Source organism: Propithecus coquereli, unplaced genomic scaffold (genome assembly GCF_000956105.1).
Source record: "Propithecus coquereli isolate 6110/MARCELLA unplaced genomic scaffold, Pcoq_1.0 Scaffold298, whole genome shotgun sequence".
Classification (NCBI taxonomy): Eukaryota; Metazoa; Chordata; class Mammalia; order Primates; family Indriidae; genus Propithecus; species Propithecus coquereli.
In genome coordinates this window covers 2,174,065-2,199,241 of record NW_012148596.1, presented here as the reverse complement: position 1 = coordinate 2,199,241, position 25,177 = coordinate 2,174,065, and the positions used below count along the sequence as shown (strand labels likewise).

Genomic DNA, 25,177 nt, shown 5'->3' with positions numbered 1-25,177 from the left:
CTCAGACAAGCCGGGGACTGTTCTGGCCCTATTTCCTAATCTGTACTAAGAACGTGATTCGTATCTCCCACAGTTGTGACGGTTAGTTCGGTGAGCTATTACATGTAGACTGGCTAGCATATGCCTCCGCATGACGAAAGGTAGATTTCACTTTTAATAAACAGCAGTAGTGGTTCACGCTGAATGAGTGAATATCTATTATTAACAGAAGGTGTGAGTTCCTGGTTGGTGTGTGGTGGCCACAAACAACAGGTGGCAGAAAAAAAACAGCATTTTCCAGACCCCAGAATTTTAGTTAAATACGCACAATTTTATTGATTGAAGAGATTAGGACAAAAACATTAAACCAAATACAGGACAAAGCACCAGAGGCCACAGATCCCACCATGCACATCAGCAATCTCTCCTCCTACAAGGGACTGAAAAAATAGGGGAGAGGGAAGAAAAGAAGGTCCTTCTTGACACAGCACCATCTTCAGAATGTAAAAAAACTTCTCTGCTTTGTATCTTCCATTAGCAAAATAGAATCACGGGCAAATCCATGGCCGCCTTGTCTCCTGATTATGAATGGCGCAGCCGCCCTCCTGGGGACGCGAAGGACAGGGCACCTGCTGGGCAGGCATAAAGCATCCAAGAGTCTGCACATACATGCCACATACTATAATGAAGCACAGATTCAAGTAACATTTACATACTAGGGTCCATGTGTTACCTACCCAAAAACATGACCATTTCACAAAACATATACAGGCAGTAAAATCCAAACAACTGAGGTACTGGGAACACAAATATTTATGCGAAAAGAGTTCTGTATCATACAGCAATAGAAAAGCCATAATAAAAAAACGTTTTTGCCACTCGAAATCAAATAAAGCTATCTAGAAAAGCCAAATGAAGGTTATTTCAGGGACAGAAATACTCAAACAAGGAAAAAAATTATAAATGTAACTACAGCATGTAACATGTCATCCCAAGTTAACCCGTAATTGAAGTACTGGCTTAATACATCACAACGTGACATTTTCCTTAATAAATAGAAGAGTTCTTGAAAATCCGAAGGTGCGTATTGGGACAGAGAGCTGTTTTTATTTATATCATCCTAGCTTTCAGCTTGTTTATCCTTCTTGCTTGTCTTTACTGAGGGTTTCTGTCCAAACCAGAGGGCCTTCCAAGCCAAAAGGATCGTTCTTCGTAAAGAGAACTAAATAGCTGCCCTGTATTTTATACACGTGGGACAACCTGCTTTGTTTCACTAGTTTCTAATAAAACAAAGACAAATGTTGAGTTGAGATCAGAGTGTTGCGAAAGCGTCAGACTCCGGGAGCTTGCTGATATCTCGGGCCATCGCTACCATCTCAGCACAGAGGAATGCCTGTAACATAAACCCTCATCGTTCGAGAGAAAAAAATCAAAAAGGAGTTGGATTTCTTTTTTTCCTTTCTCCTTCCCTCGCCTTCCCCCTTTTAAACTATGATAGCAGTAATGCATCTGGAAGTTTGACTTCAAACAGCTTCCTGCCACAAACCAACTGACACGAAACAGAATAGCTTGTTAGAGGACAGATTTTTTTTCCCCTTCAGGGAGCAAAGCATTAACATGTCATTTCCTGACCAGGATATTAAATTGTTTATTTAGAAGAAATGAGTTGAAGAGAGCGGTTAAGAGACACAAACTGGACTTTTGCTTTCTTTTAGTTTAGCACCCAGGTTTCATGTCAGTCTGTGTGCACCGAATTTTTTTTTAAGTGAACCCCATTAATTGTCAGATAGGTGGTTGGCTTGTCTAAAAAAACAAAATGCCTCAGCCAATTGTTCCTTCCCTGAATCATAACAAGAAGGTAAATGCTAACAGTGCCATGCCAAGATGTGTTTGAGGCAGAGAGTTTTGATTCTGTCAGGATCTGCAACTATTTTGGAACAAAACGAAAAGCGGGGTGGGTGGAAGTGGCCCGACTGTCGAGGGGTGGTCTCCCAGGCTCCCCCAGGCTCCGTTAGAAAAGACAAGCTCCAGGGGGCTCCCGTCCCTCCGACCCCGACCCCCACCCCACGTCTTCTGCCCCCATGCTACATGTTTAGTCAGCTCCTCGAAGGTGTTCCTTCTCTGAACCAAGAAACTTATGAGTGTGAGTGTCTTTTTTGCTCCCAAGGCAGGCGATACATGTCCCCGGAAGAACTTCTTTCCGCTGCCCTCTTGGTACCTGCTAAGTCTCTGTGGGGCGTGAGCTCAGTTAAAGAAAGGGTCCAAGTTCTCTTCCATGTTGACATCTGGCACCAGCTGGTCAGACACTTCCTTAGCACCATATCCTGAATTCGAGACGCTAAAATCTGTAGAAAACCAAGGATGGTCCAGAATTTCCTGCGAGGTCAGCCGCTCTGAGGGCTCCCGCCGCAGGATGCTTCGGATGAGGCACTTGGCCTTGGGCGACAGAGTCTCTGGAATGTTGAATTGGCCACGCCGGATCTTGCTGAAGAGGGAACTGGGCTCAATGTCATGGAAAGGGTACCGGCCCACCAACATGGTGTACAGCATCACTCCCAGGCTCCACACGTCGGCGGCTTTGCCCGAGTAGCTGCCACTGGTGTTCAAGATCTCCGGGCTTACGTAAGCTGGGCAGCCGTGCTTGTCGGAGAGGGAATCATCGTCTCCCCGCAGAATGTAGGCATCTTCCAGGCTTTCCAGCTTGACCCGAGTCCTGCCAGAAAGGGAGAAAAAATAAGCTCCTGAGGGTGCCTTGAGACACATTAACGCCATCATCTTAATATAGCCCCTGCTACAATTTTTCCAAAGACTGCTCGTTCATATTCATTCATTCACTCACCTGACCCGCCAAACATTACTTCCTGAGCACCTGCCAGCTGCCAGACAGTCTTCTAGGGCTTGGGACACACGGTGAACATGACTGATAAGGTCTTTTCGTGATGCTTACAATCTACTGGGGAACTCTAACCTTTAACAACTAAATAAACCATAAATAAATACGTTATTTACATCCCTCCTGTCTTGGGGATGAGGAAACAAGAGATTAAGTAATTTTCTGAAAGTCACATTCATGTAAACACAGGGCTGCACAGGATTCCAATTCAGATATAACCACGGGGAAGCCCACAGCAGCTCTGCCCACAACTTCCAGTACACTCTGGCTAACATGATAGAACACAGTCTGCCAAGGCTTTTCACGTTACTTTACTTGAATTTTTGCCTCACAGCAGTGCTTTCTGGTAGACATGTAGGATTTTACTATTCCATTTTGCAGACGCAGACTACAATACCAAGGTGCAGAGAGTTTGAGTAACTTGCCCAAACCTTTGAGCAGGGAAATGCAGAAGACTTGACCCTACGTTTTCCCAAGCTGACACGCTGTTGCTCTGCTACACCAGCATCCTGTCTTTAGGACACAGGCAGGAAGCAGGGAATGTTCCAGTAGGAGTGGACTCCCATCACCTAGTCCTGAGGCCAACATCCTACTATCGAGTCCATCTTCTTTCCCAGATTTCCTGCTGCACTTGTCTCCGGTCCTGCCCATCACGCTCCCAGGTTCTGGTCTCTGCCCTGGTACTTAACACCTGCCTTCGGTTACCTGTATCTTTGGCCTGTGTTACACATCTGTGATTCTGACTTCTCATGTGCTTGTACGCGTGGGGGTGTATGTGAGTGGCATGAGCCCAAGATCCTTCTCAAACGTTCACCTCGCCCACAATCTTCCCCCTGCCACCACAGGACCACGGCAGTTACTGACGGGAATGCAGGACTCTCCTGGGGGTGCTCGGGAAAAGAGACGGAAAAATCCCACATTCAACTCTGACTCCCTGGAACCCAGCACTCATCCTTACACAGTAAGGCTCGATGCCATCTTTGGGTATAAAATAAATAAAGTGCTCAGTAAATACTTCTGGATGTGGACTGAATTCTTATTAACTGCACCTAATTTACTGTGGGAGAAGGTGAGGACCAGGGAGCAGAGTGACTTGTTCACGGCTCACCGACAGTAGCTGAGGGTTGTCTTCTGCCCAGGGCCCTAAGCTCCCAGCCCAGACTCCTCCCCTGAGCCCTGGTGCCTCCTGAGAATTCCTGTTGTCCTGCCCTACTGTTCTTTATGAGTGGGAAGTTAGGAATTACTACTTTCCAGGGCTTGAAACTGAAATCCTCCCCCCACTCCTCTGGCCAGGGCACTACCCTGCAGAATTCTGGCAGTTCTCGGGCCCGTAAACTCGGTAAAGCCCATTGCATCATCATCCCCACACGGGCTTGCCGCACAGGTGGGGAGGGACGGGGAGCAGCTAGAGTCAGGGTTTAGACAGAATCCACAGGGCCGTGTCATCCGCGTGATTTGTTCCCTCCACCTCAAAAGTGCACGTCCAAGCTCTATCCTGTTTGCCCCAAAGAGTTGTGAAGCTCAAAATGAGCAGAGAATAAGAAAGTTGCCCGGAAAAACCACAATGGGGGCCTTAAGTCAGAGCTAGTGACTCAAGTCCATCCCCCGCTGCTTTTCTTCTTCCCTTGGCCTGCAGGTACTTAGCCTGGCAGGGTGATTACCACAGCTGCTCAAAGTCACGGAAGGGTTGTGAGGTTCAAATGAACCCAAGGAGAGCTGCTGGGAGCTCTTTCTAGCAAAAGGTTTGGTAAAATCCCAGGTTGATTCTAAGATCTCATATTTGGAATTCAGGAGCTCCAGAAATCAAGGAGTGACTACTTCCCCATACTCATTTCCACCAATGAACAACAAACCGTGTGGGCATGGGAAAAGACACTGGGCCGGGAGCGAGCAGGGCGGGCTCTAGGCCCGGCTCCACCTCTCACCTGCTGTATGGCTGAGTCACTCAGTCTGTTTCTCGGCCTTAAGGAAGAGCATTGGAAAAGGTAGTCTTTTTTTTTTTTTTAATTTATGTGGTTAAAATATACGTAACATAAAATTTACCGTCTTAACCATTTTTAAGTGTACAGTTCATTGGCATTGAGTACATTCATATTGTCGCGCAACCATCTGGAGGAGGCAGTCTTCAAAGTCTCTGCCAGTTTTAACATTCTGGGATTCTGTAATACACAGCAACATATCTTTTCCTTTTTTATTTGCTCACCCAAATTCTATTAAAATCTATAGAATACATGTTCTTCTGCTGCGCCTATAGCTAATGCTCTATAAAAATAGGAAGGATCTAGATGTGCTAGTCTGGAATTGAGCTGATTAAAAATAAATCTCTTTCTTCCATTTGCTTTTTCTAATCTAAGGTGGCAGGTGGAACAGCTCCTCCAACCTTGCTAGCTGTCCTGAGATCAGACGGAGGTGAACCAGAGAAACCCGCGGTGCAGAGAGGAGGGTGGTGGAGGGTGGGGCCCGAGTGACTTCCTTCACAGCTTCCTCCCCCCACCCGCAGCCTTAATGCTCCTGCCTAACTTCAGGAGTGAGCCGAACACCTCAGCCCCAGTTTCACTGTCTTGGCAGCAGAGTAGCTGTGGGAATAATTACAACTGTGGAAGTAAAAATAATAATAATAATAAGCTCTCCCATCTGTGTGGCAAGGGGCGGTCCAGTGGAACAAGCGCAAGTCTTGGAATCCAAGGATTCAGGTTTGGGGCCGGGTTCCTCTGCCAACACCCTCTGGTGGCACCCTGGCCATCCTGGCCACGCTGCAGGGTGACCCCACAGCCTCTCCGCCGCCTCTTCGGCCACACTCCCTCTTGCCATCCCAGCCTCTTCTCTGTTCCTCAAATGCACTGCTGGGCCCTGCCCTTCTGGGGGCCTTTGCCATGTTGCCCTCCCAGGCTGGAATGCTCTTCCCCAGTATGTGACAGCTTGCTGCTGTCAGGTCTCTGCTCAGACGAACTTTATTAAAAAGGCCTGGCCCGTCCATCCTACATAAAGCAGCACCCTCCCTGCCCCCCCATCACCATGGGAGATACTATGCAGTCACATTTGTACGGATTTACAGTGATACTCTACGTATCATTCTGGCGGTTATCTCAGGGTGATCACCTTCTTCCCCACCTCCAGGAGCTGGTGGGCATGTGGCTGAAGTGACTTCGTACATAAAGAACGCCACCCATGTCTGCTGCTGTACCTGATCACCCGGGCAAAGGGCAGATGCTCAGTACAAGGACAGGGATGATCGCGCTGTTAACCCTCACAGGGAGCTTCAACGTGCTCACCTGGAAAGGAAGAAGGGCCCCTGCTCTGCCCACCTGGCCAGGGCTACGTGGTGGTCAAGCAAGAGATTATGCGAATGACAAGACCTGTCAGGGTAGGAGGGGGAGGGAGATACGGTTTCAGGGACTTGGACTGCTCTTGGCCCAGCCTTGTCCGGGGACAGACCTCACGACCCCAGTCTCTCTGTGTCAGGCCAGATCTGAAGCCCTTTTCCTTTTTATCCCCTTCCAGGTCACAACTTTAGATTCTGACTCTCTCCGTCACCCCTCCCTCCTGGAGACAGTAGTGTCCCCACATTCAGAGCATCCTCACCCCTGTTCCTGGAAGCCTTCTCCACATAATAGATTAGGGCCTCAGAAAACGGCTGAGGCCCCCATTGTCAATATCCCCCCAAACTGGAGTTTACTTTTCTCCTCCTCCTACCTCAAGATGAGGGCTCAGAAGCTACACAGATACTTAGTAAATCTGAGAATGACATTCAAAGCCCACTCCACGTGCTGACGAAGTTCGGCTGCCCCGGTGCTGGCCCCTCCAGTGCTTCACCCTCCTTCCTTTCAGAGGTTGGGGTTTTACTGGGGAGCGTCTGGGTCTGCTTGTCACCACACGCTGCAGCAGTACAACCACGAAAATCCCAGGCCAGGTCAGAGAGCAAAGCAGCGTCTCGCAGTCAGAGAGACCTGGGTTCAAGTTCTGGCTTTGAAAATCATTAAGAATCAAACATCAAATGTCACCTATGCACCTAATGCCTGCTAGGCATTTACGTACATATTCTCTTTCAAGTTTATGAGACAAGCTTCCAAGGCAGGCATTGTGATTTCGTCTGGTGCATGAGCCCAACACTCAGAGAGACTGAGTAAGCGTGCGGCTGGCCAGGTGAGGCCGCGGCTGGTGCTCACCTTCCTCAGGCCTCACCCCGGTAGCTGACAGAGGAAACCACACCCAGGGTCGCTCAGCCCAGAGGCCAGCACAGGTGCTCCCTGGAGTCAGGGAGAGCTGGCCCTGGAGGCAGGAGCCTGCTCCTTCTTTAGGGGAGCATCTGCATCCCCAGGGGAGAGGGGAGAAGGAAAGGGAAGCCTGGAGGCAAGGTGGGCAGGACACGCTGCACCTGCAGGCATTTCACTGACCTTGCTTCCTCCTCGGAACATTCTGAGCTTGTTGACATCATAAACAGTCAAGGGCAGAGGCCAGCACTCTGGATTACGTCTTTAAACAAGGACCTTTCAAGGTGCACATCACGGAGCAGAGGGAAGTCAGGCCGGATGGCTCCCCGTGGACTTGCTATGCAACTGCAGGGAGCGTCCCTGGGCCTTGGCTCCCCGCTCTGGAAGCGGGGCTGCCACTGGCTCCGCTCAGACTGCGTGTGCGGAGCGCACGAGCTCACGTCAGGAAAGGGAGCAGAAATGAATGAATAGACTTGCAACTGCCCATGGGCCCTAAACAGTCTGGGCGTGGGGAATTTTCCAGGTGAAGGAGTCGATTTCCATGAAAATCAACAGAAGCGTCCATGGCCCTAATAATGCCAATGTCCCACTCATCACTCAGGCATTATAAAGACATTTCTTGAACATTTTTTCCTCGGCTTGAGCTCCCCAATCAGGCACAGACAGACACGACAAGTAACACCCGTTCTCCCAGTTTTTGTGGGAATGAAATGTAATAATGCAAGTACAGCATCTACAAAGCGCCCCTAGCATGGTGGACCTGGCCAGCTCCAGGCATATGGGAGCAGATGTAAATTCTGTCACTACATCTCTTCCTGGGCCTTTTGTACTTGTTCCTCCTCCTGCCTAGAATGTTCTTCCCCAGCTATGTGTCCAGCTCAGCCCCTCACGTTATTCAGTTCTGACTAGGGCAATCAGGATATGCTTCATGGAGGTGCTGGTACCAGAGATGGTCAAAGACAAATAATTCCTGAAAGTGACAAAGGGGGAGGATGGTGGTGGCAACTTTTGTGATCAAAAAGCTATAAATGACAGTGATTATCTCCTCCAACTGCTCAGTGGAAGGCACATCTCTTTGCAAGCCATAGCCTAGGGTAGGAATGATTTGGCCAGAGAAGCCAAATCCCTGCGTGCCTTTTGCAAACTGTGCTTGGCATAGGAAGAGAACAGCTTGCTTTGCTTTCTACCTGATGAATGAACACGGCTTACACGTGGGCAGCCTACGCACTCAGTGATGGCCCAGCCCAGGGCCAGGCCTTGTGTCACTGGGTCCTGGTGCCAGGTGAGGAAGCCAGAACCAGCAGCATGCGGTTCCTCTCCCGGCATCTGCGGAGCAGCACGGGCGGGCCCTGAAAGCCCCGATCCCCCACTCACTCTCGGCAAAGGCTGGGAAGTTCCCACGGGCTGCTATCTTTCAGCCTCAATTTCTCTTCTGTTAAATAAGAACAAATAGCTACATGCCCTGAACGGGCTCCTCCAGCTTCAAATTCCTGATTTTAAAGTTTCCTTTAATTCTTAAGCTATAGTGATGACAACACATCCTATGTGACATCCTAATCTACTAGATGCTGGCATTTTTACAGCTTACATCTTCATTTCTCAAAACAAAAGTGAAACAAAAGTATTATGATGTATGCATACTTCCTAGCAAATAAGGAAACTGAGGCACAGAAAATTAAATGTCCTAGACCATATATAGAGTAAGTGAAAAAGCTGAGTTGTGAATCTACATCAGGAGGATTCTAATGCCATTGCTCTCTGCAAAATACATTCTAGTACCAAAATCACAGATTTACTTGGTGTCAAAAAAGAGAAACTTTTAAAGGGAGACCCTGAGTTGATGAAGACAGATACGGCGCAAGATTTGTTCAGCACTAGATCAGGTACAAAACCATCCCATGTGTTACCTAATTGCTGCAGCTCAGGAGGTAGACAGAGGTGGGTGGACCTGCCCATTAACTGAGGCACGGAAAGCGGATGTGACTTCTCCAACGCCACGTAGCAAGTGAATGGCAGAGCTGGGATTCAAACCTAGGTTTTTAGTCTCCGAATTCAGTGTTCTGTCCACAATACCAAAAATGGCCTCCATAAGCAAATCATGCTTTGCTTTGAAACCTCTAAGCATCTCCCTGGGCTCCTGGCAGGAAGAGATCAGGACAGGGTGGGTCAGGGTGGGGCTGAGCTGAGCTGGGAGTTCAGCCAGATAACGTAGGCCTGGCAAGGATGGGAAGTCCGGTGGCCTGAGGTCAGTGAAACCCGAGGAAGTCACTGAAGGCCATGTGGTTGAGGGGTCCAGGCAGGATAAGGGTCAAGGGAGAAAGGTCAGCTGAGACCAGGTCTGGCCTCACTCTGCCCATTACTGAAAAGTACCCATGGCTGCCAGTCCAGCTAGGTAGGCAAGGGACCCACCAGGGGCGAGTGCTAATGGGGGCCCAGGGAAGGACGGTCCTGGCACCACGGGGGCATCACGCTGACCTGGCTACCCCCACTGGAACCTGACAGGCCACTAATCTACGCCAAACAAGCTGTCACTCATTTAATTCTCTGTTTCACAAGTGCACAGGTTTTTCCAGCAGTCACCTCTGGAAGCCCCTCTGCACCAGGTCCCGTGGATTCAGCGAACTGCCCCAAGTCCTATCTCAGGTGGCTCACCAAGTGGCAGGGAGAGCAGCAGGTGTGCCCTCAGGGAAACATCTCAGGCTTCCGGGCAGAGGGCGAGAAGTCCACAGGAAAGGGGACAGCAGGGAGAGCGTGGTGGCATGAGGCTCTCATCACACACACCACCACACAGCCTGGGAGTGGGTGTCCTGCACTGATCTGCTGTACGAGACCACTACAGCCTGGAAAGAGGAGGGAACTCCCGGGAAACGGCACAGTTGGGATGAGAAACTGAAGCTGACTCCAACACTCAGGTGTTTTCCACGGCACCATCTGCCCACCCCGACGGAGCGACGGCGCTGTCCACATGCAGGCACACATTCGTGCCCCTGAGCGACGGGGAGGGGTCACCGGGCTGGCATGCCTGCCCCGTGCCCCAGCACACGTCACACGAGTGCAGCCTGAGGGCGCAGGGGTTTCAGCAGAAAGTGCGTCCTGTCGCCATAGGAACAGACAGGGAAACCCCAGACAGACAGGGCCAGCTAACAGGAATTCCTCATCAATACGCCATTCACCGCTGGCTGCCTGCGTCCAGACATGGCTCCTGAGGGACCCCTTCTCCCCAAATCAATCGATGCGCCGCTCAGAAAAGCTTGTGCAGGCTCACTGCTGGCCAGCAGCACCCAGAGGTGCCGCCGCTACTGCGGCACAGCTTAGACTGATTCAGGGTCCAGAATGTTCCTGTCCTTGCCCCAGTGGTGAGGGGGGAGCAGGACTCAGGGAGCCCTGTGAGGGCATCTATCCACGTGCTCACTGGGCCACACGGGGCTGCTCCACCGGCCAGGGAGCCCTAGGCAGCCCCCTCGAGTACGTGCCTAGGCACAGACTCCACCAGGCCAGGGAGCCAGAAAACCTGGGTTCTGCTCCTGGTCATGCCACGAATACGTTTAGGACCTTGGGTACACACCTTCCCCGCCTATTTCCCTGTCTGTTAAGACAAAAGGGTTGGGTTTAACCCCCACTTACCCACCCGCCTCTCCAATCCCATTGCCACAGTCCCAGATCGAGCCACATCACCCTGAAATCGACGCCCAGCCACTAGTCTCGCCACCCTGGGTCCACCCTTCACCTACACGTCCACAACCACGAACCTGTCCCTGCCATCTAGAAAAACTCCTCAATGCCTCCTCCTGGACTTCAGGGCAAGTTCAAGATCAGAGGTGGGTATCCCAGGTCCTAGACCTCTGACACAGGACCCTCCAGCAGCACGTCCCTCCTGACACACAGCTCCTTTGCTCAGGTGTTTGGGACCCTCCCATCGCCTCCATGATGTGAGCCTTCTCCATACCCTGCTCCACTTCTGGAATTGCTAAATAACTGTTACAAGGTCTTTTCCGTTAGGCAATGTTTCTCTTGTACTGATTCTTGCACCACCAATACCTAGCACTATAAGGACATAGTAGGCGCTTAATAAATGTTTGCAAGATAGCGTAACCCCCCCATGCCTAAGATCCCCCAGCTCCAACATTCCATCTGGAGTTCGAGGCATCCAGGCATGACTCTACTCATGAACTGCAATGGCTATGTCCAAAGACATTTGAAATATGTTAGACTCTGTTCCCAGGATTCAGAGAAATGCCCAAGAGTGCTGAGTAAAAAACATGTAAAATGTGTTTCCATCCACTGTCTTCTACTTTCAATACAGCTACAGGATTTTTCTTACAATATTCATGCCTCTGGGCATAAGGGGCTATTCACACATCCATTCTGCCAGTTGTCATTCATTCAGTGAGTAATCGTGATGCTAAGTCCTGTGCTAGGCATAAGGGAGAGAAAGACAAATGAACCCCATTTCACAGTCCATGTTATGGGGTTCCAGCCGATCCCATAAAATGGAACAACAGAGCCTATCTGGCTGCCCACGGGGTTGGTTAATTGGTGGCCCCATTAACGACTGCCATGACTGCTCAGAAAAACCGAGGACTGAACTTTATTCAGACCCTGGCTGGTCGGGTCCCCCTGGGGTACACTGGTTATCTAACTGCGTGAGAAAATTCTTTCAAAGGGTTAGGCACAAGGGGTAGTGTTTTACCTGGTGTCTGTTTCCTGGAGCCAAACTAGCATTGGAGAGCCCAGGCTCTGGGGCCAGGTCTCCCGTACAAACCCTGGGTCTGCCACTGATTAGCTGTAAGACCCTGTGCCTCAGTTTCCTCACCTGGGTAAAACAGTGGCAACAAGGTCCCTTACTCAGTGGGTTTAAATTAGTTAATTTAAATATATCAGCTAGTTAGAATTAAATTAGTTAATTACACATTGTAGTCAGAACAGGGCCTAGCACATGGTGGGCATGGAGGGCCCTAGGTATTATTTCATTGAAACGTTAAGTCTCCCAAGAGCAGGGTTTATTTCCCTGGGCACTGCAGTATCCTCAGCACCTAGAATAGTGCCTGGCACATAATAGGTGCTCAACAAATATTTGTTGAACAAGTGCATGAGTCTCCAGGTTGTTGGGTTATGAGTCTCAAAGCCATGAGATGATGGCTGATAGCAGTAATGACAACTGTGTCTTAAGTACCTGCAATCTGTGCTGGGCTCTGTACCTACACCGTCTCTAAGCAATTTCAGGGAAGGTAGGCCAAGATCACAGGGCTAAGTGGACGAACCAAACAATCTTACGACTGAGCCTCTGATCGGTTTGTTGGGGGCCTTAGACTAGCCATCAGCTAATTTATTAAGGACAAGTAGTAAACAGCCCAGCCAGAAATCCTGTCGAAGAATCCCTACTATTTAGTCTACGTCTAAGCGCAGAACCCTGAGGAAGCTCTCCCCTCTCTGATTGTGATTAGAAAAGCCCTTCATGAATAAAATTACAACCTGTCATAGACACTGAAAACAGTGTCTTAAATAAATGTCACTTTTGCATAAATCATTAAATCAAAATGGGAATGATGGATTAATTTCTCACTTAATGGGGAACTTTGAAAATAGCTCTCTTTGAAAAGGTGTCTCCATGGGGGATTTATAAGTTTTCTGGGCTCCAGGCAATGACCTAGATGCTAATGATTTCTACTTGTCCCTGCCTCTCTCGTCACTGGAAGCCAATCTGAGCTGCTCCTACCCAAAAGAGATTTTCATTCCTTCAACGAATAGCAAGGCCCACCATGTTCTAGGAGCAGCGAACATGAGCCAGCCCCTGCCCCCAGGAAGCTCCCTGTCCAGCAGGGGCCCAGGACAGCCCGGAGATGCACAAACATAGCATCAGAAGAGTAGGAGACCAGCTATGGCAGATGTGAGGGGTGTTACAGGAGGGAGGTCACTTACCCACCCTGGGGGGCGAGGAGGGGAGGCCGGCCTTCCCCAGGGGTTAGCAGTGCCTCGAGTACACAAAGGTAGTCTTTCCCAAACAAGGGAAGTGAGGGAGCTGTCTCCTTACAAGCAGAAAGGTAAGGTATTTTTCTAAAATACAAAGAGACCACAACTTGAAAAACTGTACACAGCTATTAATAAAAGAAAAAAGCTGAGTCTGGTCTCCGGGGCTCCAACGCCTGCCCTCTGCACTTTGCTAGACGTTGAAACCTGAACAGAGGTGGGAGCAACGTGAAGATCTAAAGGAAGAGCCAATCTAGAGACCAACACCTGAGAAACAGTCTTGACCTCCTCCGCCGCCGGTTAGGGAGGAACAAAGGCCCGGGGAGGCACAGGTCTGCACATCTGGGCGGGTGGCCTTGAGAACACCAAGAGCCCCAGGGCCGCTGAGTTTCCGCGAAGGGTCCCAGCTTCCATCTCGAAGAGGCAGAGAGTCATCGGCTTCCACAAAGCGGAGGAAGTGAAACCTGCCACGTCAAGAGATAAAGATCTCCGAGCCAAAGAAGAAACACGTAAAGAGGCATGTTTCTCAGTTCACATGGGGTGTTACTGTACGAGGAAACGTCAACACTGAACTGAGACCTGGGGCGGAGGTGGGAGTGGGGGTGGCAAGAAGTCTTGACCAGGGGAGAAATCCGACTGGGCGAGGCAAGCAGGGGGTGCTGTGGGAGCAGCGCCCCATCCACCCTTGCTAGGCAGCCCAAGGGTGCACCAACTGGAAAGTGCTCTTCACTCCCCGCCCCCGCCAAGTCAGCTGGGGACCTGGCCCTGTGTGACACAAAGAGCCACCACGTGCAGAGGCAGCTACGGCTGATGGATGTGCCAAGCACTGGGTTCACCTGTGTTGATTCATTTGCTATGAGGACAGTCTTGTCACTTCCACTTCACAGATGAGGCAGTCTGGGCACAGAGGTGAGGAAACCCGTCAAGGCTAAGTTTCCCGATAAGTGCAAGAACAGGGACGGGAATGCAGAGGCACCTCTGACTCCACATGGCAGTAACAGGCCTTCTCCCAAGCTCATGCCTCCCCTTGAAGCAGGGGGCCTCTGAGCACAGGCCGATCAAGCAGACCACCCCAACACCACAGAAGGCAGCACGAGGCTGGAGCGAGCCAGGCACCTTGTGGGGACTTGGGCACTGCCTTCTATCAGATTCAGGGCCCGGCCTGCAGGCCAGCCCCTCTGGTTCACACAGAACATCTCAGATTTTACTACAGCAACTGCGGATGCAAAGGGTGTGTCCAGGCGAGTTCAGTTGGGGTTGGGGGCGTAACTTCCTCAAAATGCTGCTCAAGGCCTCTGGGCCCTGAGGTTTTCCCCTTTCAGCAGTGCAAGCAAAAGAACAGAGGCTCTGCCCTGCATGACACATCCCAGGGACGAAGGAGAAGCAGCCAGGGATGCAACACAGTGGTGGGTCCGGGCCCGGAGGGGTGGACCCTTCCCTCCCTGCACGAGCCTGTGGCCCTCTCCGGGGCACATGCAGGCAGCCCTCTGGCCTTTCTGAGCATCGTGTTCCACAGCAGGTGCATTTGACTTGCTGGTCACCCTCTCGGCACTAATTTAATGATTATAAACAAAAGGAAGAGAGAGGAGGATACGGACTAAATTTGAACCCCTGCATCACGAGGTGCCACTCTTCACAGAACAGGCTGCCAAAGAGAGCGACTTCATTCCTCGGGAACCCACTGCACGCCGGGAACTGCTCACCCATAGTGGCACTGTTTGATCAACTCTGGGCACAGCTGCCTCTTCATGAGCGCCTGCCCTGCCCTGCGTGTCACAGATCATCTCATTTAACCCTCATAACCGCCCCACGGTTGGAAGGAATGCTATTATTATTTCTGCTTTGAGGATGCTGCAGCTCAGAAACATTAATGACATATCCAAGACCAAGCAGCTAAAAAGTGGTAGACTCAGAATCTGAATCTAGAACCCAAACCCAAGTGAAATGGAAGCAGAAGAGTCCAAGCTGCTGCCAGTTCAGCCCAGCAGCAGAAGGAACACTGGCGTTGGGTCCGAATACAACGTCAGGCATCATCTAGGTCTGTTTGCAAGGCTACCCATGGGGAACTGGATGTAAGGAGCTCATAGTTCCACCAAGACGTTTTCACAGATGGCCACAGATGCGGAGTTACAGACAGCCCACTACCCAAAGCCTGGGCACAAGGTGTCTGCCCATGGGCAGGTCTTGCTCTGCACCGGGTAGGGCTCAGGCAGTTTTATTACGTAGTGCCTGCACCTCCGATTACTTTCAAGATCATCAGAGAACAAGCAGCACCTCCTTGAAAGAGAGAAGATGGACGTGCAGAAGAGGTGTGTCGCGAGGCAAGGTTAATAAAGCACCCCTCCCCCAAGTTTCTTCCATGCTTTTTCCCCATGGGAACAATGGATAAAGGGTTAGAAACAGACACTGACTCTAGGGTTTAATTTCTCAAAAGCCTTTCAAATTTAAGCCATTACTTCCTCACACTTTCAATGTTGAGAGAGAAGGAAGCTTTCGCTCGACCCAAAGTGACGCAATTAGGAAGGAAAGTGAGGGCGGCCAGCAGTGTGGCTGCTCCAGTGATGTCCCAGGTCCTCTGAGGCCTGGCCTCACACTGTTCCCCTCAGGAAATGCTGGCAATGTCCTCCATGTAGCCACTACCCAGGCCAAATAACAGAGAATTTGCCATGAAACTCTATTCTGCCAGGAAGCAGACAGGGAGAAATAACATGAGCGCAAAAACCAAAAGTTTCACATCTGGGAATCAAGAGGTTAAAAAACAAAACAAGGAGAAGAAGACAAAAGGCAAATATTTCCGTTTCACAAAAAGTTGACAGCGGGGGTTAAAAAAAAAAGTTCCTATCAGTGACTGCTTAGAACATTTTGAATGTCCTTGAAGATAGAAGCGACCTTCTCAGAGCTACCCAGACAGAGACACTCATCATGTTCCAGAAAGGCAGGCCCACTGGGACATCCGTGTGGCATGGGACAGAGAACGAGCTCTGGAGTGAAATGATAGGATCTCCAGGCTGGCTGCATCCTCAGACTGGCCATGTGACTTTGAAGAAGGTCACTCACCTCCCGGGCAGCTGGTAACCTCGCCCATCAGATGCAGGGCTATCATTCTCCCCGGGGTCCCTCAGGGCCGTGATACGCCAAGGCTGCCCACAAGACAGCGGCACTGTGTGGCCCAAAGTGTTCCCAGACACGCCACCAAAGGGTGACGACCAGCTCTCTAATGGTCCCTTACATTTTCTTTTAAAGTTGGAAGATGCTCTTGAAAGCTAAGAAGGATTTCGCTCTGACACATTTGCTCCAGGGCGTTGTTCTGGTTTCAGGTTGACATCAGATACTCCTTTCTAGTTCTCTTTGGAAAGGGTCACGCTCTTTCACAAAGTCAGAGACCCACAGTCCTCAGGTTGGAAGTTTCTTGTATCTCGATATTTCCTCTCTGAGCCCTGGGACATCAAGGATTTTGGCTTTACCACGACACACTCCTTGGGATGCTTATATATCTTCCCATAAACGAGAAGCAAGGCCTGAGAGTAAAAACCCAGCCACAGCGACAGGGAGGTCCCACTCGCACATTAGGGCAAATGCACTGGCCTCTGGAGCTCTGCTCCTGGCAGCCACACGAGAGAGCTGAAGTGTGGACCCTCTGGCTCCTCCCTAGTCCGTTCCTGTTCCAATGTTCCAGGACTGGGGACATCCAGCCCCCTCTGTTCATTTCACAAAGATGTATTCACCATGGGGGTGTGATCCCTGGCCATTCCATCCTTCCACTCACTGACACCTGAAAATTCCTCTCTAAGGAGACACAATCAAAGATGATGCTTAAAAACACAAATCCCTGTGACAGAGGGCATTTGTTGTCCTCATGCCCCCGGCAGGCAAATGAACTACTTGAGAGCTGACTTACTAGAGAATATGGCCTGACTTCTGCTCATTCCTGTCTGCAACTCAGAGACTTACGACGTCGCGCTTTGGGTCCCTCGACTATGCAATGGGCCTGATGATACTCGCATCTCCAATGCGGATAGAGAATTAAGTTAAACTATAATCTTATGGTGAAAGGTCAACAAATATTACCTCTTATTTTTGTAGGTGCAGCTATTAAATCTCCAAGAAAAATAGAAAACAGAGGGGTAAGAGGGTCCCACTGTCAGTATACCACTGGGGGTTGGCATACATTCATCTTCCAGATGAGAATATTCAAAGCGGCACATACCTGAATGTTGTCACTTGAAAAGACCTTAGAGCCACAACGACAGAGCCATGACAACAGGAGGATGAGGCGCACGAGGCCAAGGGTGGGGTTGGTGGAGGGGGTGGACAGGGACGAGATCACAGAGGGTTGTAAAGGCAAAACCTAGATAAGGACCTGGGTCTCCAGGATCCGAGGGCAGAGGTATCCACGCTGCAGGAGAGAAAAGCGTCCCTTCTTCTGTTAGTAAATAAAAGCATCCTAGAGCCAAGACCAAGATATCAGCTGGTCTCTACAAGAGGTAGAGCCTCCTGCGTAATTCCTGGACTACAGTGAGCAATGAATATAAACTTCCTGCCTCTATCCCTCTAAAAAAAAAAAAAAAAAATCACATTCTTAAAAAGAAAAAAGTGGCTCAAAGGAGTTCTGACAATCCAAGTCAGCTGAAGAGAAAGCAGCCCCAGTGGGGTCTGCGGCACGGAATGTGGCGTCAGCAGCAGAACTACGAATAGAACCAGATGCCCAGCATCCTGGCCAGCTGTCTCCTGAAACAAGCAAGACCTTCACGGGGCCGTGCACTAGCACAGGCAGCTCCTTCACCTGGAACGCCAGCCCTTCCCACACCGCCTGCAGGACAGTCATCTGTCAAGTCTCGGCTCCAAAATAACCTTTCCTATGAAACCTTCCTTGGCTCTCCAAGTCCGCCTTAAAACTGACATCCCCTGCCCCAGCCTGGCTCTCATCCGACCCGGCACAAACTGCTATTTGGTGCCTGTAACACTTCTTTATAGGTCAGTGACTATCTGATTCATTTCGATATTAATAGTACTGAGAATTGTGACTGATACATGACATACGCTTAAGGATTAGCTACTGAATGAGTGAATGAATGAATCAATTATAAATGACTGATTCTAGGCACTGAGTGTTCTGAAGGTAGAATTTTCAAAACCCTGCCTTTAATGGACATTGAAAATGGCACACAGGTTCGCAGCCACCTTCAGAGTTCACGACACGAAACCATACCTACTTACCGGGACACAGAATATCCTGGCCCCTGTCCTTCAAACACTGGATGACACCTTTAGAGTGGTGGCTATTTGCTTTCCAAGGGCACTTATAAATTTCAATAGTCACTTCCCTTTAGTCCTCCTAAGCCTCCTTCCCCTCATCTGCACAATAGGTGGCAAAACATACTCGTTCCAGTGTTTCAGGCAAGCCATCAGAGGCAGCCTATCAGAGCACACGGTCTGGACAGGAATGGGACTTACCTCTCTTCGTCCTTAAAGATGAATTTCCGCAGCTTGAGGTCCCGAAGCACCAGCCCCCCGTCGTGGCAGTGAGCCACCGCTGAGGCAATCTGGTAGAACAGTCTGGCCGCCTCCTCCTCCCTCAGCTTCTTGCAGGTACGGACGAAGGAATGCATGTCCCCATAGCTCCGCTCAAAGAACACATAGGCTTTGGTCTCACCCAGGATAATTTCAGTGATTTGGTTGATGTTGCTATGGGCAGACAGGCAAAAGCACGGTGCCAGGGACTCCTGGTAGCAGCTGATATCAAACACCTAGGACAGGAACAAGACCAGAGTCACAGGTGCCTCTGCACAACCAAAACACACATTGCTGACACCTCCCTCTGTCATGGGCTTTTGAGATGACAGAAGGTGTGGTCAACTTAGACGCAGATCATACTGGCCCTGCCTTCACCCAGCTGTGTGACTCTGAACAAGTCACTTGACCTCTCTGAGTCTCCAAGTCTTTGTGTGTAAAACTGGCAAATGACACCTGACTCAGTGTTAGGAGGATTGTATGAAAAAACAAAGGAAAAAGTGCTTTGCAAAATGTAATGCAGTACACAAATGATAAGTTGTATTATTTTTCTCTCTAGCCCAATCACCCATGTTTATAGAACTAAGGCAAAATCTGGGAGAAAGAGACCCGCCCAAGAGATACAGACAAAATCTTATTTACCTTCAGCAAAACAAAACAAAAAAAATGCACATTGACAGGCACTATATAAAATATTAGCAATTAATAGATTAAGTATCTAAATTTTGCCTACTGGTTATCTAATTCAGTATGTTCATCTTACAGATGTAAGAACTGAGGCTCAGAGAATGAGCCAGAACTCCAGCCCCCAGTGGCAGGGCTAGGAATAGGACAGTCTTTCTTAATAAGGAAGCTGACTTGCTGCTGTCTCTCTTCCCTCCACAGATACAGCTAACTCAATGAAACAGTTATGCAATGATTTTCTATGAATCGAAATTAGCCTGCGAAATGCCTCCTCATCGTGGGCTTGCTTAAAAAGACAATGCACCATCGATACCTTTTGAAACAGATTTAACAGAGATTAACGCTACAGAGAATTTTTGAGGTTATTAAAAAAAAGCTTTCATTCATCTCAAGACCTCCACAGATCAGAAATATAAGTCTCTGGGTTTGGAAAGTGGTTTTCCTATCTGCCTCGGAGTGTGGATAAGATAGATCTATTCAGTGTTTGTGCGTGAGCCAGGGGCAGGCGTGGGTGTGCTTTGCTGGAAAGCATCTAAGGCAGGAACACCCAAACAATGTACTTTGTGTTATCAGTTCACAATCATTTAGCTTCTTCAATCGCTTTTTGGCTAGTTAAAATATACTCTCCTTGACCATCATTTTGCACTGTGGTGGGGAAAATGCTGGACTGGAAATCTCCGACCTTGAGGCTATAATCCTGGCTTGACCACCAACAATCTGGATGAGATGGATAAAGAGCTTAGGGTTACTAGACCTCTCTCCTCTTCACAAAATGAAGACGCTGATTTAGAATGCTCTTAACCGGTTTTTTTTTTTTTTTTTTGGTCCTGATCTCACATAAAATCTGATACAAGCTCTGTCCCCTCTTAGCTGACAATGCCCATTCTCAAATGCATGCACAATACTGAAGCCCACCCAGGAACATAGGCTGCCATTTAAGAATCTGAGTTAAGTCGCTCTAAGCTTCAAAAAATGAATTTAAAAAAGAATCTGTGGGTCAAACAGGGGTAGTAAGAAGCTAGGAGGGCTGGTGCTAACCCTGCCGAAGAAGCAAAGCTAACAGGAACGTTGTGAATGAACCATAATGAGGCATCTCAGGAAAGCAGCACAGCTGCTGCCTCTATAACCCAGAATTTAAGAATGAATACTTCGACATCTCCAGAGACCACAAATCACACCCTGATACTGTCAAATGATGACCTAAGAGCAGTGACCTCAGAGGCCTGCTCAATTAGGAATCTGAAATGCTTGAGTCAACTTAACATCCAGACTGCAGGCAACAGTCACTCGCGGAAGCCTCAAAAATTTCAGAGTAAAAACGCTTTGCAGTGGCTAACGTAAACACTCTGCATTATATAATGAGGGTGATGTGTTCTGAAGCACCAAGCTGCAGGTTCTACCAACAGTGCTCATAGAGTTATGATTATTTATAATATAGTTCCTGTTCCAGGTACATTTAAAAAAAATAAAAGGTGATTTTTGCTCAGCACTTTTAGCCTGTTATCCTGCCCCACTGTTGAAAACTGAATGGACATAGAATTAAAAAAAAAAAAAAAAAAAATTGCAAAATATACCACTAAACAAACAACAAAGAAATAGCACCATGGCTGGAATGTCCTTACCTATCAATCACAACATTGAATGTGAATGGAAAAAAAAAAAAAAAAAAAACCTCACATATTCATGGCAGCTTCAAAATGCAGACATACCTTTTGTAGAAGAGACCAAATTCTAAGATGGTGGACAGAGTATGAAAAATAAAATAAGTACTTATGTTTGCCCAAATGGGAAGGAGCCAAACTTTTATTAGTAGCTATAACATGCATTTATGGGCTTGGATTCGTATTTAAACCATCACCTTCAAGTGCAAAATCAAGCCATAAGCCTGGCTGCCAGCTTTTCTTACATGTTTAATTTGGAGCCTTAGTTATATAATGTGACAGTTCAGATAAGGCAGTAAGATTAGACAATCATTAATAACGTTTGCAAAAAAGTGCCCATTCTGCCAAGATAGTAATTATGTCAATCTGCATAGTAGCTACCAGCATTTCCATGAAAACATACAGTTAAAGATTCCCTAAAGCTCCTTCCTTCATTTGCCTAGTAAAAGTAGGCACATGGCAACAATAAGCAGTCTTGATATTTTGTTTGAATTGACCCTGGAATCTCTCTTCCCCCAAAGAGTGTCCTACTATACAGTCGTCTATGATAAATAGCATCTTTACATTTGATCTGTTTTTGCAAAGACTTTCTTCTTTGGTCAACACAGAGCTAGGAAACATGAACCCTGTATTTTAAGACATCAAAAGGAACTGGATTCAATGTGTAGATTTCACTGAGCCTTAAAATAAGCTAAGAGCCCATAGCATATGTCAGGGTAGTTCACAGAAGCAGTCTTATAAAACTCACTTGGAGCTTCTTAGGATATACACAACTATGCTTGTATAAGAAGTCACCCACGTCAGCTTTGGTATTAAGTCAGGAAAACAGAAGCTGCTGTGTCTTAAAGGGATGACCTCTGTCAAGCAGAACAATGACACTGCACTTAAATCCACTTGCAGCCACACTATAATTGGTGAGGGGCTGATTCAATCTTTGCAATAACTAAACCAACAGATTAAGTACAGTTTTAGGCCAGAGACCAAGTCTGCAAATGACACCGTAAGGTCAGCCCAAAGTGAAATATGTCTTGAAGAATTTGAAGGGAGAAAGAGCGAGCAGAGGCCAGAGTCACCTCTGATTTTAAACAAAGAAATAACAGCCAGATGTTCCTGCAGAATTTGGCTGCAGAGTCCCTTTGCCTAAAAGCATCTCCAGTCTTTGAAAAATATTAAAATGCTGTACTGAAGTTGAGCAAAAGGAGTGAAAACACTCACTGCTGGGTGATTGTGCATACTTTATACAAGAGTGGCAGCTCTGTGGAATTCATTCATTTCAAAGGATGACTATCCTATTGTGCAACCTTGCAGGACTTCTGAGAATTCAATTGAGCTCTGAATAGCCTACTGAATTTTGGTTAACCGGGCACAGTTGCTCTGGATCTCAATAACTTGCAGAAGATGCAAAATACCAAATGCTCAGTGCAAGCAAAGAGAAATATTTAAAGAGTCTCCGATTTCCCCCCAAGGTCTGACCTGAACAATCATAAAACTGGAGATCTCCACTAAACCCACATTTTGCAATGAAATACTCCAGTACAGGATGAAATAAGCCAAGTGCACAAAGCAGTCTGTGGTGAATGGCCAAAGTGTGATGCATTATTTGTAGCACAGCTGTGCACAGTGCCCATTTAAAAGGCAGCATGGGTCCCCACTCCTCCCTTACCATCCCCTCCAAAAAATATAGCAAATTTAACATTAAGTGACAACGAATTGTTGATCTATGCCCAATTCTGGGTAGTAGTATGCTCTACTGTAGTCATTTGTTTTTGCAACTATTCCCCACTCATCCCCCTTGTCTGGGGCTCTGTGAGTGCACACAAAGATACACGGACACATTCACATACACAAGCCAGTCACTGTTCAGGGTCAAAGACAAAAAGGAAACTGAAGTGTCTATCTCAGTATTAGCACTAGGAATCCCTAGGGCTCCAAACGCCAGCCTAAACCTTACAGGAAAAGGTGTGTCGAGGGGGAGGAGGAGGGGGGTGATGTACAGGCAGGGAAGTCTAGAGATGAGAAGAAACCGAGACCAGACAGAAAGACCCAAAGGATTCACTATTAACCCAAAGATGCACTGGCTTTGATTTCCACCCCAACCCTCCTTTCAAGGCTCCCGGCACAAGAAAGGTCTTTGTAAACTCCTACCCCGTGCTGGGCCCCAGGGCTCAGCCTGAGGGGACACCTTTGTGTGTCTCTTTTAAAGGGCACCTTCGGAACAAAGGTTTAACACCTGCACGCTGCTAAGAACAATGGCTGCGAAAGAAACCATGCCATCGGTGTCTTAAAATTAACGGGGGATTCCCTACTCCATGTTGCAAGGGGAGGGGGCTGGACACACGAAGAAATCCCCTGGGCGGCGAGACCCGGCCTCGCGCAGAGACCCTCGAGCCTTCGGGAGCACGCGTGTCCGTGGCCCCCGCGCAGTCTCGCCGCCCTCCTCTCCCCGGGCTCTCCCCAAAACGCCCCCGCTGCAGCCCGCCGCATTGTCTGGAACGGTCTAAAAACTTCGCAACTAGTCGAACACGAACAAATAAATAAATAAATTCATTTAACCAGGCCACGGATAATTACCCTGCGAATCTCCCTTCCCCAGACTGGAGGGCCCGGCGACCTCCCGCCCCCTCCAGCCCCCACTGAAGGGCCGGGGTATCTTTTTAAAAGACAAAAAGCAAAACCAAACCTCGGGTTCCTTACCTTGCACACCAGCTCCTCTCCGCTGTGCAGATGCACCGCACGAAAAACGTGGTCTCCCTCCAGAGGTTCCAACAATAAGTATTTCCCGATGCAAGAAACGCAATGCGACAAGTTCGGAGTCTCCGGCGGGCTCGGGGAGCCGAGGTTCGGGCAGAAACTCTGGCTGGGCTCGGCGGACCTTATAGACGACAACTCTTCGAAATCCTGGGTTTTGTTCCGCGATCTCCCATATCTCGCTATTGTGATGGGGGTAGACCTGTGTATGTTCATGAGTGTGGGGATCGCACGCGACAGACAAAAAACCCGCTGGAGAGAAGAGTCGCTGGCGAGTGCGGCTGCAGGCGCCTCCGTGCCACGGCTTTAAAAAGGAACGCGAGGGGAGGGGAGGGGAACGGGGCTGCGTGGAGCAAGAGTTAGAAGCCCCCGAATGGGCGCCACCGGCACCTCGTCTGCTCCGAGCCGGCTCCCGCTCCCGGGGTGACTCGGCCGGCAGGCAACTCGGGACCTTTTGTTACCCCAGAGCAGCCAGCAGTGTGCAGGATGGCCACGCTTTTAGTTTCTCTCTCTCTCCTTCCCCAGCGTGGACCCAGATGAGCCACCGGACTGCTAAGGTGGGAGCCGCAGCGCCGGGCTTCCCGAAGCGATCCCCAGGCAGGCTTCCGAGTGGCAGACGGGGCGGCGGAGCCGGGCTGTAGTTTGTGCCGTCTTCGGGGAGCGCACGGCCGCGGCTCGGTCTCGACGCGTTAGGAACCAAACAAAAAGAAAAAGGAAATAAGCACGGGTCTACCGGCTCGCGACGTGCGCCAGCCAGAATCCGCGCTGCACCCCCTTTTTTGGTGGAAAGGGTGGGGGGCGTGGAAGGGGGGGGTGCCGGAGAGGTCTGTTACCTACGTTTTAACTGTAGATGGCGTCTGAGGCTTTTCCAAGATCGCCAGGGCTCTCCAAAAATTAAACAAACAAACAAAAAAAAGAAAAATAGCAAGGGAGCATTTAACTTGGAGCGGTCAGCGCTGCCAACAAAAGACTGCAAAAGCCGGGCACGGAGTTGCGGCGCGGGCCGGGCGCAGGTACCGCGACAAAGCCCAGGGCTTGGCCCGCCGCGCCGAGGTCAGCACAGGCTCATGCTGTCGCCGCTCGCTCGCGCTCCAGGTCTTCCTCCGAGAGAAGCGAGAAGTGCAGATCGGCGGCCTCCGATTCCCCGGCACGCGCTTCCGGGGGTCCTGCGGGCGCTGGAAGGGGATGCGTCCCCGACCGTGCCAACGCGCGGCGTTCCTCTCCCCCGTTCCCGCTGGAGAACCGATCTTGCCTTGGAATAATTTGCAACCACTCCTTCTCCCCCTGCCCTGAACCAGAATTGCCCGGCGGGGTTTGTTTTGGAGAATATTGACGGCCGCTCTTCTTCTTTTATTTTTTCCTCGCCCCCCAGAGGTAAGAGAGGACTGTGTATTTAAAAATTAAAGGGGATGGCCGACGGTGCCCGAGGCCAATCCCCGAGCTCAGCACGCCCGCATCTCCCGGCGAGGCGGTATTAATAGTTACTTACGTGGCCGGGGATCTCGGAGCGAGCGGGCCGTGTG

General features: G+C 49.4%; 1 protein-coding gene across 1 annotated transcript; it reads right to left on the bottom strand.

Annotated features, from left to right (window-relative positions):
- Nucleotides 1-289: 289 nt before the first annotated feature.
- On the bottom strand, nt 290-25,175 carry TRIB2 (tribbles pseudokinase 2). Its single transcript, XM_012648913.1, has 3 exons — nt 23,601-25,175; nt 18,505-18,797; nt 290-2,692 (listed from the first exon to the last, which is right to left on the bottom strand). Exons 1-3 carry the CDS (start codon nt 23,868-23,870, stop codon nt 2,224-2,226), a joined length of 1,032 nt encoding a protein of 343 aa, XP_012504367.1. The 5' UTR covers nt 23,871-25,175; the 3' UTR covers nt 290-2,223.
- Between the last annotated feature and the right edge of the window lie 2 nt (nt 25,176-25,177).